Genomic DNA, 14553 nt, shown 5'->3' with positions numbered 1-14553 from the left:
TCATTTCAAAAGTGTCCTTTACAGGACAGCTAAGCAGCACTTACTCTCAGACTGTCCAGCTGGGCTTCTGTACATCTGCTTCCCTGCCATAGTGCCAAAAGTTATCTATTTTCTTTTATCCTTCTACAGTTGCATATCCTCAAAGGGCACTGCTTTACCCTGACTGGGCTAGCCCTAGCTCTTGCTTTTAACTTAGGGCTGCATTTTGTCTCTACCAGGTCTCCCTGGTACCCACACTCCTAAGCATACTTTATTTAAGATTTCTGTAACTTCTGGGGGTATACCATTGTTTTTCCCAGTTTGTGTTAAAGCCAGACTTACAATTTTCAATCAGTTAATATTGTTTGACCCTTAGCTCCAGTTTTATTGAATTTAATCTCTGCATCCATTTGTTCTTATAAGTCGTGCCAGAGTAATGGTTTTGGACAACGTGGCATGTACAGGAATTGATGTATTCCTACTTATTTTCTCAGCCCGTATTTAGTTGATCCCAAAAGGTAAGCCTTTCTTGTTGGGCAGTAGCTCCTGCTACTGCTGCAAAATCATCTATGGGTGGTAAGAGGCACCCCTGCCCACCAGAAACTAAACCTCTTTATCCTGCTCTCCTAGCTGCAATTTAACCAGGGGATTTGCTAGGAATAACTTCCTAGGTTCCCATCATTCAGCTTTTTGCAATAGGAGACAGTTGGATTTCTCCACCAAGGTCTCATTTCCCTGCAGTTTGCACACTGCTTGCAGTCCAGCAGGGGTGGAACCCTCCATGGGTTTTTCCAGGCTCCTCCCCCTCTTTCTAAGGGGACCTCTGGGTCCTAAGACTCTACTCTAGCATGGCAACGGTAACAGCTGTTGCTATTCCCAATTTCCTTACTATCTCTGTTTCTCAATTAGTCTTTTTCTTCATATTGCTTACCCTCTTTGGTTCTGACAACCCTGTTACACCTTGCTCATCTTTGCCTTCCTCAGCCTGTGTCGTTCTCAAACTTTTCGCTTTCCAAACTCTCATCATTACATAAGGTACTAAGGTTACATTTCAGTTTCACCTCCTCATCTCCGGGGGCTTCCAGTGCTAACACTGGAATTTTGGGTTTCCGAGCTCTCTGCAGATGAAGCTATTCTCACTTCCAGTGCCCCATCCTCTCCACCTCCCCCCATTCACAAGTAACGCTGTTTACAACAGCAGTCTCTGACTCCAGCACTCACTCCGAGAGTTCTGCTCACAGGGGAATGGTGTGGGGGGGCTGCTTTCATGCCAGTGCAGATAAACTCACTTTCTCTTTAACCCTTTTTCCTTTGTCCACTGCTCATACCCTCAGTTACACTTCCACATACCCTCAGTCAAGGTTCTGTATACCATTAACAATTACACTTACTTATACCATCAAAATTGTTTTTCCCATTCCCTTCAGAACCCACAAATCAAACAATACAATTCTTCAGTTTCCACAAACACCCAGTACTTAGTCTCATGATTAGAGCACTCAATTATAAAAACTGTTCATGTTATTTCATTTACCTTCCCTCCTTAAGAATAACAGTAACTATAAGAAGGCATTATAGTTTAGGGTCTCATTCCGATGCCTCTTCTCATCATCTTCTAACTTATATATTAACCACCATTGATTGCAATACTCGATTAAAGTTTTCTTACTCAGGGTGCCTCCAGGTTCCCCTGCAATACCCCACCAATGTGCCATTGCACATCCCAAAGGGATTTGTTTGGGAATTTCCTTCCCCTGGGAGCCTCCCGGGATGTTTACCAAATTCTTATTGATTCCTAATTTCCTCAAAGTTTCCACAGACAGCCCTTAACACCGTATAGTGATATTGTTCAGTTATAAACACTTGGAAACAGATCTCACAGAAGCCTGTCCACCTCCCTTTACACTCTTCCCCACAATCAGAACACAGTACTACATAAATGGACTGACACTCACTCCCTGAACGGAACGCGTCTCACTCACACCTCACTCGCTCTGACATTTAGAACAAAAAACATGGTTTATACATAATACACAGTGCTGACGACATCCTTTAGCTGGAATCTTAATAACACTGGTACATTAGTCAATCAGCTGCAAGCTTTAAGATTTTTCCGAAAGTCAGCTGGACCTGCAATGATGAGATACACGGTACTGAACACTCAGCAGATGGTGATAACAATAATACAACCTATAACTCCCACTACTATCTCCAGGAGAATCCACGCTATCATTTGACAAAATCCCCGCTGTTACCAATCACTGAAGGGAGAGCTGTTGCTTTTTCCTTGCGTACAACTTACAGGTCCCCTTCGTAGGAACTCCCCAAGGAGTCTTCCTACCCCAGCCGGCAACCGAACCCATGAGCTCACATGGGTTCATACCTCGGAGGGGGAGCAGGCTCGCTCCTTCATACCCTGCGTAGGACGCCTTATGGGTTCCCCCTTTTCCATACACAGACCTGGTCCATCTATGGATGGTCCTTGTCTGTCCCCGCAGTGATCAGGTGAGGAAGGGAGTCCTTCCAAGAAATCTTGGGGCGCGCCAAAGGTGTCCCCTCTCTCAGCTGGTCCTGCAGCCGAACAGAGTGGGTCCCATCTGGGGTGCCAAATTGATGTGCGGAAATCAGACCCTATAGCCAGTAATGATATAGAGCAGGTATGTGTTTATTGGTGACGCGCGTACACCCTGGTGGAAGGGGGATCGCTCCACCTAACTTGCACACCGTCCGAAGAAATCGTGCTATAGATATAGGTCAAACTAATACATAACCAGGAATTCGGATACATATTCACTACATTCCCGAGAGCCCATTAGCATACAGTCCCTCCCCCCCTTGCGTGTGCGTAGTAGGTCGTGATGATGAAGGCTCATAGTCTTCCTCACTGCAAACTTCTGACCCTGAAGGGTGGGGGCATCCCCCGAACTGGTTTCCTCCCTGCCAAATGTTTTCGAGCTGTTCTCCGGTCCTTATCTTTATGGCCTTCATTCTCCTTGTTATTCTGGACCTAGCGCCTGTGAAAGTGCTTGGAATCCCTTGTTTTCTAATACTCTCTACATAAACTATCTCTATTTGCCCCTTATGTCTACCTTGTGAAGCTGCTTTCTCTTTTCTTGCTATGAAGCTCTTCTTTCTATACTGCAGAGACCTGATTTTGCCCTTCCCTCGCCCCCTTCTGAACCTACTGAATGAAGCATTTTCACAATTGACCCGTCTACTTTGCAACGACAGAAGAAACAATTATTTGGAAGTGACAACACAACACCTATTAGCTGTGATTTAGAAGGAAAGGCAGAAGCAGGGCTGAACACACTGTAACACTGGTCAGAAAAGGGAATATTTGTTTTCAGGAACGGACAGTTTAACGTTCAGACAAGAACTGCTGAAATTTTACTGTCTTTTATTTGCGTACGAAACTTGAAAACTGACAATTCTTACATTGAATTCAAAGCTGTTACTTGTTCAGCTCTTCACTCACTTCCCTCCATATTTTTTCCTCTATTTTGAAGTATCGTACTCTCGCAGCATATCGAATTCCAGCCAGGGCTGCTTCCACTTCTGTGCTTCCTTCATTTTTTTCTCGGGTAGCTCAAATTTTATTCCTTTAATGTTGTATTTCGGCCTCTCCCACCGTTTTGACCATGGTTGAGGTTTCATTCTGACCTGCAGCTAGAGGGAAAGATTTTTTAAAAAAAGAAAAAAGGTATTAAAAGGTCAGAAGGTCAGAATTCTGACTGTGAAGCAAAGCAGTGAGACAAGTGCTGCTTTAAGAGAAGAGAGCAGCCCGATCTGTCAGCAAACTAAGGGACTACTGGACACCAGTGGGAGAAAAGGGATTTGGGGCTGTGTGGCTGTTATGTTTGTTCATATACCTAAATAACACTGATTTATTACACCGTCCTTAAGTTGATATGCTGTTAACTCTCTTCTACGCTTCTAACTCTGTTACTTACTAAGGAAAGAAGAATAGGACAGCAGCCGTTCCTCCTTTTCCCTGTAAGCTAAGTTGGATAGCATTCTTTTACCAGTCTGCCAGACCTTCTGAGATGCAGATCTTGCTAACTGCTCCTTCCACCCCCCACATCAGTAGCATTAAGTTTCCATAGCGCTGGCTGTTCTGTCTGCACAGTGTAATACAGAGGCATCTGCAGGCCGTTACTCCTTGCACGTCTCCTAAGTTACCTACTGAGGAAGGCAGGTACTTTGGTTATGAATGTTCTTTCCCAACAGGAGTAGCATTAAGGTACCAGATTTTACATGCTTGTATCACCTTGATAACTACCACAACCAAAAGCTGTTTAACAGCCTTCCAGGCCATTGTAGAATGGCCACTTGGAAGAGACTCACAAGGATCATAGGAGTTCAACCCCTGCCTCCACATAAAACCAACCCCTGCCTCCACATAAAACCAGCCACACTATGTCTGAGAGTGGTGTCCAAAGGCTCCTTGAACTCTGGCATATTTTGTGCATGGTCAACCTCTGGTGCAGAAGCTTTTCCACCCTGACCCTCCCGTGATGCAGTCCTCCATCTGGCTCTGAAATGGAGCCCTGCAGAAACCCCAGGTGACTGCTCACCATCCTGATATAATCCCTGTATCAGTCAGAAAGTTAACTAAATTATCGCCTACAGTTCCCACTAAAAAATTAAACTCCTGCCTTGTTTACAGGAATTTCTTCATGGTCTAAATGAGATACAGGTTTCATATTCATATCAAAAGTACTATATTCAGGAAGGGCATCTCTCAGGTATGTCAGGTTGTCATCCAGCCTTTTTTCCAGCTTCAGAACTGTGATTTCCTGGATTCGAGGACTGTACAGTTCATAACAAATTTCAACACCTTTGAGAGAGGAAGTCTGGTTCAATGATCAAATAGTTGGAAATACTAATACTAATTTAGTATTTCTTCAGTGTTCTACAACTCCGTATCATTCAAGAACTGCTTTCCCCTTTACAGGGAACTACATATACAGTGCTATGGGCACAAGTGATTGTTTACATGTGTTACATGTGTTTGCACAGCCAAGTAAGTCCAGTTGTTGATAACACATGGCTTGAGAAACATACTGGATAAATTGAACTTGACGAAGAGAAGTTCATGCACGTGTGTGTGTGTATACACATATATGTATACATACATGTGTATACATATATGTGTACGTATACACATACATATATACACACACAGACACACTTGTTATGCAGTTCAGGCCCATAGCATAAGTGCATACAACTCCACAGTGCCCAAACTGGGTTAGTGTTTACGTGGCTGGTAGTACACTTCCCAGGATAAAATATAAGCATAGCCAAGGTGAATCACATTGTCTCAGGCTTACAGGGCAAGGTTTTGGTAGCAAAGGGCTGTAAGGATGGCCTCTGTAAGCAAAGCCACACACTGTCCTATGCCACATCACAGCCAGCACCAGCTGCTTCAAAGGGATTGCCAATGGCCTGAGCTGAGCTATAAGTGATGCTGGGAGTGCTCTGGGACAGCAGACTGAGGAAAGGGAAAAGCTGCTGTACAACAGGAGTTGCAGCTGGGAGTTAGTAACAGCAGCTGGGAGAGAGAAGTGAGAAATAGGAAAGAAACAGTCCTAAAGCTACCACAGTAAGCGCAGAAGGAGGGTAGGCACAGAATAGAAGTTTCCTGCAGCCCTGGAGAGGTCCATGTCAGAGCAGCCTCCTTCCATAACAGAGCAGTTCTCCACATGCAGCCTGCACAAGAGCCCACAGTGCAGCAGGTGGATGTGGCCTGAAAGAGGCGAGAGCCCCTGCAGGAGGAGGCCCTTAGCCAGGTGGAGCACAAGGTCTGTCTGTAACTGCCACCCATGCTGGAGCAGTCTGTTTCCAAAGGACAGCAGTCTGTGGTACAGACCCATAACAGAGCAGACATTGAAGAACTGCAGCCTGAGAGAGGCCCACAGAGGATCAGTTCTGGAAGAACTGCATCCTGTGGAAGGGATGCCATGCTGGAGCAGGGTAAAAGAGTGAAGATAAAAAGCGTTACAGAATGACTGCTGCCTCCATTCTCTGTGCCATGTGATGGGAGAAAGTAGGAGAGGAGGAAAGGTGTTTTCAGTTTGCTTTTACTTCCTCACTGCTCTAGTTTGTTATTAGTAGGCAATAAATTACATTGATCTCCTTTATGCTGAGTCTGTTCTGTCCACAACGGTAATTGGTGTATGATCTCCCTGTCCTTATCTCAACCTATAAGCCTTTTTTCATATCTTTTTTTCCCCTGGTCTTTTGACTAGGGGGAGTGAGAGAACAATGTGGTGGATCTGAGCTGCCCATCAGCATGAAACCATCACACAGGTTCAGTCTCATGTGAGTACAGATCTGAAATGCAGCATACAGGCCTAAAACGAATAAGCAGTGCCAGGTCTTCAATTAGGTGGTATAATTGCCAGAGTTGAAATCCCACCTTGGTCTTCTATCACATTCCGAAGCACAAAGGTAGCACCAAGCCCTCTTCCTCCTCTTTGAATGCAGATCCCTACAAACCGGTTGGTTTTGCCATCAGCATACGGATCTGCAGTGGTAACAGCAAGTATACTACCTGCAAAAAGCACAAAAGGAAAAGCATCAGACTATTCAAGCAAACTAACACTAATACATGGTAAAAGGGTCAGAGGAAGTACCTTTAGGTACATTTCAAAAATGGTTAATCATCCAACTGAACTGGCAGAAACAGAATAAATTTTAATATACATTAATTCAGGACAGGTTAAAAGTGATTCTGCAGGTTAACTGTAAAACTTAATTCCCCCCTTAAGACTTCACCTCTATAGTTTTTTTTTTTTTTTACACAAATTGAGTACAAATAATCTAATCAGTTTTCATTTCTTGAGTTTTACTCATCAACCACACTGAAATGCCAGTTTGAAAAAAAAAATCTGAAAGAAACACATAGTATTATCTTTTCAATGGAAATTGGATGAGTTTAAAATATGAAATAGTATGCACAGACACACATATAGGTTGATCTAACACAGCAGATGCTGTGATGTTCCATGATACTCAACAGCCTCAGACACACTTTTTAACCATCTCACCCAATGAACAATATTTAAGAAATGATGACAGTCCTAGAGCTGCTACTGACCAACGTAGAACTCGGGGATATTGAAAACTTTTCGTCTCTGTATCATATCCTTTCTTTCCATGTAGAATTTCAGAGGATCTGTTCTTCCTCTGGGAGGTATAAATTCAGGGCTCAAGAACCTGTAAGAAAATCCAAACTTAAAAAGTATAAAACAAAAGTATTTCCATAAAAAGTACTAAATAAATCCAAATACTTGCCAAAAATTAAATACTACTGCCCACTGACCATCTGTACTAGCTGTCTTCTCAGAGACAGGAACTGCAAATTACTGTTTTTTGTGGTTTTTTTTAAATGCCTTTTTTTTTTTTTTTTTTCCCAAAACAATGTTCTTGGAGGAGCAGGCCAAGAGATGACAATCCTGTTACTTTTATCTCAGTTTAGGAGCAGATTATTTCATGGTTTAATTGTAATCCATATTAAAAAAAAAAAAAAAACACCTTTATCCATCACTCAATAGTAAAAGATAGGAAAAAAATTATTACTGTTTTTTACAAACAGCTGAAGAGAGCCTACAGGAGACACCACATTCAAGTGGTTATCTTGTGTTGGCAAAGCTTAAGGGGACTCTTAAAACTCTTTTCTGCTCCGATGAATTATACCGTGCCATAGAAATCTCCTTATGCTCTGGAGTTCAACTGTCTGGCAGCTAAGTTGAAGGCACACTTCCTGACACAGTACTGGCCAGAGGGCCACTACCAACAGATTATTTGCACTGGGGTCACTGTGTTTCAGACAGCATGGAGACTTGGCCTCAGAGCCAGAGAATGGCTTGAACACCTCCAGGGACAACAATTCCACCACCTGCCTGGGCATTCTGAGAGGACATTTTTCCTAGTATCCAACCTGAACCTCCCCTGGCACAACTGAAGGCCATCACCTCTTGTCCTCCTGCTGCTCCTTGGGAGGAGAAGCTGACTCCCACCCAGCCACAACCTCCTTTCAGGTAGTGGTGCAGAGAAATGAGGTTTCCTTTGAATCTCCTCCAGACTGAACAATCCCTGCTCCTTCAGACACTCCCATAATATTGTGCCCCAGATCCTTCACCACTCTGTTGCCCTTCTCTGGACGCTGATCCAGGGCCCCAGTGCCTTTCTTGTAGTGAGGGGCCCAAAACTGAGCACAGTACTGGACGTGCAGTTTCCACCAGTGCTGAGAACAGCAGGCAGATCGCTTCACCAGTCCTTCTGACTGCACTATTTCTGACACAGGCCAGGATGCTGCTGGCATTCTTGGCCACCTGGGCACACTGCTGGGTACGTGCAGCCAACTGTTGACCAATACCCCCAGTGTGCACAGTATCACATCGTCACTCTCCTCTCAGAGGCAGCACCGCCACTTTAAACACTGTGCCACTTAAAGCAGTGCAGGTGGGTTTCGGAGACATGAAAAATGCTTAGCACAAGAGGAATTCCATTTCACAAACAGAAATATCTGCACTTAGCTCCCAGCTGACCTCGAGATGTGAGGCAAGGCAGAGGCAGGGCCCGTGTCTCTGTCACCTTCCGACACGCACTTTTTAAGTACCTAATGCCTCAGAGCCCTGAGGAATCTGAGGGCGGCCCCCACCCCGGCCTACCCCTTCTACCTCCTCTCCTCTCTCTGCTTCTGCTTGTCAATAATGACGGGCTTCGGGGGCGGCTGGAATTTCGTGGGCTCTCCATCTCTGTTCATTCGACACATCGAGGAAGAAAACCACCCTGTAAAGATAAAACGCTCAGAAAAACACCGTTCTCAAAAGAAACCGTTCCCCACAGCCTCGCAGCTCAAACCCCCCGCTCTCCCCACAGAACAGGCCCAGGGCTCCCTCCCCGGGGCGGGTGGAGAAATGCGAGCGGTACTCACGGGCGGGCAGGGCAGCCCGCAGCAGCACCTTCCCGCAGGCGGCTGCCATAGTGACTACGAGTACTTCCGGTCCGCCGGCACCAGAGCGCAGGGTGGCTATGGCATGCTCGGAGGGCCAAAACTGCGCTCAGCGCGAAACGGAACTGTGTGTCGTTCTACTCCTAACCCCTTCTGAGCTCTGTTCATAATCTAGGTAACCCGCGATTATTAACGCATAAATTATTATATGCACTGGCATTATTGAGCTGCTTTTAAATACATTTCAGTCAGATTTCCTCAGTTGTTCAGAACAGCCTGGATTCAGCTGGTGGCTGCAGGAGACACAAAGTTCAAACGCAGAGTACAGAGCTATAAACAACACCTCATTATTTAAGCTTTGCAGCTTCCCTTCAAAATATACCTGACTTCACCAACTAATTACACCAATGACGCTGCCAGGGAGGTTCCCACAGCCGCTTTTCCTGTGGCAGCTCGGCTTGCGCCCGCCCGAACCCTCACACCAACAGCCATCAGCTCTCCGGGCTCAGCTGCTGCTCGTTGGCGCCGCGCAGATGAGAAGCGCAGGACTCCGCGGCCGGCTGCTCTAACGAGAGTTAAATCCAGGGCGCTGATGCAACAGAAGGGGGCGCTCCAGCCCTTAAAATACAAAACATTCTTCACCACCACTGCGCGCGCTTCTTGAAGACTCCTCCCCCTCAAAATATTGTTATTATTATTGTTACCGGGGTCTCAGTGTGTAAATACTTGCTAGGCAGAAAGTTATATCTCGTGGTGGCGAGGAGTAATTCCAATACCATATTGGTGATCAAAGAGATCTCAGGATAGCTGAGCTAATAGAAGAGCTGGAGCTCTTTTTTGTTCCCACCAAAATGCACTTCAGTTGCCTGTTGGGAATCTGAGTTTCACTGGGCAGAAAGCCCAGACGGGTAGAAGGCAGTGCTTAGTCTCGTCCCGTCACCCATGAGATGTGGGCAAGGTCTTCCATTTAAGGGCATTCTTCATGTTACTGTCCTGGAAATCTTTCCAGTGTTTCAGTGTCCTTCTTACAATGTTTCAAAACCAAATTTCATCTGGCAAGTGCATTTCAGTGACCTGCCTTCCTCCCTGATGTTTTTCTCCCCGTGTCACCAATATGACGAGTTCCCCTTGGACCTACATAGAAACAAACTCCCTTACTGAAGGTTTCACTGAATGTTGGTTTACTTCTTAGAGGTGAAAAAAAGATTGTTAGGTACTAGTCTGATTTTTAGGCACCAAATCTGCCCTGTGTTTTGCTCCACCCTTTCCTGGTGACTTTCAGCCATTTGTTTTTATTCTCTGGGAGTCATCTCAACTTTCTGTGGGCACGGAAGTCTGAAGTGCTGTGATCTCGGACCATTCGCTGCTTTGGCCAGATAGGGAAGGAGTGCACATTTCTGGTGCAGAGATGCTGACAGCCTGTAATGGTGTTGAATCAGAGTGAATTCACAGACAGTTATTTTGAATCTAGAACACCCTTGGTTTGTTTGACACTGAGTGTAAATTAGAGATGTGTAAAAGTTGTTACAAGCATTGCGGTGATCTGAGCTCTGAAAACATGGCAAACTGCTTCTGTCCATGGATATGTGTGTCATGTTCCATGGTGTATGGGAACTGTTGAATCACGGCCTGAACCTCTGATTGACCACCTGAGGCGAGTGCTGAGTCAGCCGCAGGGGCACAGGTGAATGCAATCTCACCTGAGTGACCAGAAGGGGTGGAGACCCTCTTAGACCCCATTTAAGGGCTGACTCCCAGGCAGGAAAGATCTCTATCTGGAGATCACTACTTGTGGAGCCCTCCTGCAAGCCCAGGACACAGGCAAGCTCTTTATTTCATTACTCCTTTGTAAACTCAATAGTCTCTCTGGTCCTACACCTGTATACCTTACAATCTGTATGCCTGTTTGCTATACACATGGATGCATGTGTCAGTCTTTGCATCACAGGATGGAAGCTGTGAGTATGGCTTTCTGAATCTGGCTGTGTTGCAGTCTGAAATGATACACTTTCTTTTAAATACCCAAGATTTCTTCTGAACACCCAAGGTGGTGTTGCAGCAACCCTAACACCGCTGTCTGTGGAGTGTCAAAGAGTGTTTAGAAGGGAGTGAATCTGCACTTCATGTTCCACAAGGGAGGAACGTGTATCTTTTTAGGAGAGAGGCAGCAAAAGCTGCTAACACCTGCTGCTGCTGTGATTTTTGTCTCCATACACACAGAAATATTTACAAGGGGCTGAGCAGATCTGGAGATACAACATGTTGTGCATTCAGGGTTAAAAACAGGGTGTCCCTAGAGGCCAGATCCCAAAAGCAATGGGTCTAACTGCTGGAGGCCTTCCTTACCTCATCCTTGCTGGCTACATAGGAAGCAGAAATGGCCATTTCTTTCAAAAATGAGAATGGGCACTGGTTCAGACCTGAGGACCCCGCACAGTTTGGTTTCAACTGGATTTGAAGGTGGAAAGAATGCTTTTGTTAACTCCTTTCCAAAGCCTTACTCTAACAGTTGCTATCTCAGTAGTGAAGCTCCTTCCCTTGTCATTTATACAGCAGTGCAACGTAAATGCATCTCTCCTCTCTTCTATATGTTGCTGGTTTGTACAGACATAAAAGTACGAACAGAGCCTGCAAGTGATCCCTGCTTACTGAGATACCAGAGGAAAGTTGAATGGAGAGAAAGAAATGCTAACGAATCCCCCAAAGTATTCGATGTGCCCTTATTTGTAGGAGGTGTTAGTTGTTACCTGGCACATTTTTTTCTGAGAGTCACCTGAGGTGCTTTTCCAGTGGAGAAATAGAGGCTCAAGGAAGCTAACTGAAGTGTGAGGGTAGTCTCCATGGAGTGGAGTAGCTCCACTGCTCCAGGGCTTGGATGGTGATGTCTGCCTAATGGAAGTGACCCAGGGCAAGAGCCTGCTTTAGACCTAGCTAAATTCTACCCTTTACCTGTCGGGCAGAGAGGTCATGTGTATCACACATGACTAGGAGCATCTGCCATATTCACGAAGTCCCTTACGCTCTCCTGAAAAACCATGCCAGTGTAAACACAAGGCAATGCCTGGATTCCTATGCGCCCTGCTTATCCCAGGTATCAAAGCAGTTCTGTGCGACTGCTGACTGCAAGGAAACATAAAAGCTAATCTAGAAATGTTTGAGTATGCTGGATTTTATTAGATTATTCCAAGAGTCTGGCAGCAGCTCTAATCCTCCTGGAAGCCTGCCTTTAATGAGGCATGGTGAGTTGCCATAGCTTAATATGAATTGCTGAAAATTAATAATCAAAATTATTAAATCCTAAATGTTGCCTAAAATGACCTGAGGTACCAGACCTTTCTGTCTCAAATGACTGTTCACTAAGATGGCCTTCAAGCATACATTTTTTTACCTTATTATAGAGCAAGCAAACAGGTGAGAGAAAACTGTCCTTTAGACACAGCATTCTAGCACTGAGTTTGGGGAGGCAATGGACTGGAAAACCTTCAGTTCATTTTGCCAGTACACCCCCAGGCCTTGGCTGTTTTTGAGCATACATCCTGTCAGAGCCACACATGGTTTAACCCTGCAGACCAGCAGCGTTCTTTTCTCTGTGTGTGGCAGCTGGAGCAATGCTCACCTGCTCATCTAAGCCCAGGGCTCCTGGCGTGCTTCTGAAAGTAGGTATGTCTTTTGTGGCACATCACCCATGTGTCCACACATGTCTATTTTCTTCCATTTGTCCTATGAGATGTTTTAAGAGAAACTGAATCTGATGTAGAAGCCAATGTTGAAATTAATATAAAGCAGACTCCAACACACTGTGTGGAAGATAATTTTACAGCATTGCTACAGAGATTAAATGTGTGAGACATTACAACTTCAAAAGGGGAAGCAAAGTGTGTGACAAAGCGAGATTAAGTTCAGCAAACAGTGTCTGAGGCCTTTCCCTGAGGTAGTAAATTCTTGTATCCTCTTGAGTCCTGTACAGGTTCAGATGCCAGAGGGGGGTGTGCTTCTCTGAGATCCCACCGTGTAAGTAATGGAGGAATAATTTTCTGGAGCTGTTGTACATAAAGCCTAACCAGAAATGCCACCAAACAAATACCTCATTGAGTAGCCCAGGAAGTTTTGTTAGTATTTACACCAAACTAAAGTGAAAGATAACTCCTTGGTTGGGAATATCTACCTCATTCCAGAAATGTGAACTTCTTCAGAAATGGTATGGAACATCATGAAAACCTAGGAAGAGCACTGAGCTCAAACAAATTGTCAGAGTGGATTATGAAGAAAAAGCATTCATCTTGAAAGGCAGGTGTAATCTGAAGACTGATGATGAGTGAACTCCAGGTACCTTTACATTTCATAGAGCCAATATTTGTTCTTTCTCTATTTATAACCCTATTGCACTCTCAAGGTGGGCAGGAGATTACAAAGGGAGACCATTTGTTTCTCCTGATGAAAGCGTTAATGCCAATAGTTTGTCACAGCAAACTATACCTACTATCACAACCTTCTCATGCATGGGAAATAGCAAAGCAAGATTTATGATCATATTGCTCAAAGTCACAGCTTCTCATTATTTTAAAGCAAGCTGGTTTCTGCTCTTCATTACTGTATGAGCAGTGAGCAAGCTCAGGAGAAAATTTGATCCAATATCTTTTGTTCCACAAAACAACTTTGGAAATCATAACATTATTTTCCACTATGCTGATTCAACTGCATGCAGTATTATTCTAGAAAGATAAAAGGGAGAGGAAAACTGCTGATTCATCTTACGTCTCACTTAGCATCCACTACATTTACAGCAGGCTTCTACCTGAGAACTGGGCTTTACAAACTCTGCATCTTTGCCTCATCCCCCACAGAGGAATCAGCAGCTATGGACACTGTGTTCCTAAAACAGCTAAAGAAGCCCTCCCCTCTCCTAGGTAATCATAATGCCATTTGTGGCAGTTGTCATTTGCTGAAAATCCAACAGCCTCAAGTTAATTTTCAGGCCACCTTCGGACTGAACACAGCTGCTGTTTTTTTCTGATGTCAGAAGATGCACTTTGCAGAGGTGATGTGGAAACTAGCTGGTGTGCTGTGCTGGAGTACATTCAAGAAGCTGAAAAGAAAAACGAATAATTTTACCCATCACTGCAAGAAAGAGGAAGGTGGTTTGTCTAGTTACATATGTCCAAGAGAAGGGTAGTGCATGTGTATGGTAACTGTTGAGTCACAGCCTGAACCACTGATTGAGCACCTGGGGAAAAAGTCTCAGTCAGCCTTGGGAGCACAGGTGAAGGCAATTCAGCTGTATGACTGGAAGGGGTGGAGCCTGGCTGCACCTCTCAGACCTCAGCTGAGGGCTGACTGCCACTAGGGAAGGATCTCTGGTTGTAGATCCCTTACATATGGAGCCTTTCCTGCAAGCCTAGATCTTCGGAGACAGGTGAGCACATTTACTTTTCCTGTGAAATAGCATCCTATCCATGCTTGTCCATTCGCTGTTACACTCCTGTGTCACCCTTCTGCCACATTGATCTTGTTTTGTGTTGTTACAATCAGAAAGAAATTGTCAATAGGGTAGTAATAAAGCTTCTCTGTAGGTGACAGCAGCTCAGATTAAGAACATCTAGGAAGGTGTA

General features: G+C 44.8%; 1 protein-coding gene across 1 annotated transcript; it reads right to left on the bottom strand.

Moving 5' to 3' along the window:
• Positions 1–2622: 2622 nt before the first annotated feature.
• On the bottom strand, positions 2623–8984 carry MRPL19 (mitochondrial ribosomal protein L19). The gene is made up of 6 exons (XM_420071.8): positions 8927–8984; positions 8670–8781; positions 7085–7203; positions 6404–6538; positions 4638–4819; positions 2623–3648 (listed from the first exon to the last, which is right to left on the bottom strand). Exons 1-6 carry the CDS (start codon positions 8973–8975, stop codon positions 3478–3480), a joined length of 768 nt encoding a protein of 255 aa, XP_420071.6. The 5' UTR covers positions 8976–8984; the 3' UTR covers positions 2623–3477.
• Positions 8985–14553: the final 5569 nt, after the last annotated feature.

The sequence above is a fragment of the Gallus gallus genome, chromosome 3, assembly GCF_016699485.2.
Source record: "Gallus gallus isolate bGalGal1 chromosome 3, bGalGal1.mat.broiler.GRCg7b, whole genome shotgun sequence".
Taxonomy (NCBI): Eukaryota; Metazoa; Chordata; class Aves; order Galliformes; family Phasianidae; genus Gallus; species Gallus gallus.
The sequence above is the reverse complement of the archived record's forward strand: the minus strand, read 5'-3'. Positions and strand labels throughout refer to the sequence as shown.

What these genes read in the sequence shown, in the direction of transcription:
- MRPL19 (XM_420071.8), bottom strand. Translation starts at nt 8,975, where the DNA reads ATGGCAGCCGCCTGCGGGAAGGTGCTGCTGCGGGCTGCCCTGCCCGCC. An exon ending in AAGCAGAGAGAGGAGAGGAG is followed by an intron (nt 7,204 to 8,669) that starts GTAGAAGGGGTA and finishes ATTTTCTTACAG; the next exon opens with GTTCTTGAGCCCTGAATTTA. An exon ending in TATCCCCGAGTTCTACGTTG is followed by an intron (nt 6,539 to 7,084) that starts GTCAGTAGCAGC and finishes TGCTTTTTGCAG; the next exon opens with GTAGTATACTTGCTGTTACC.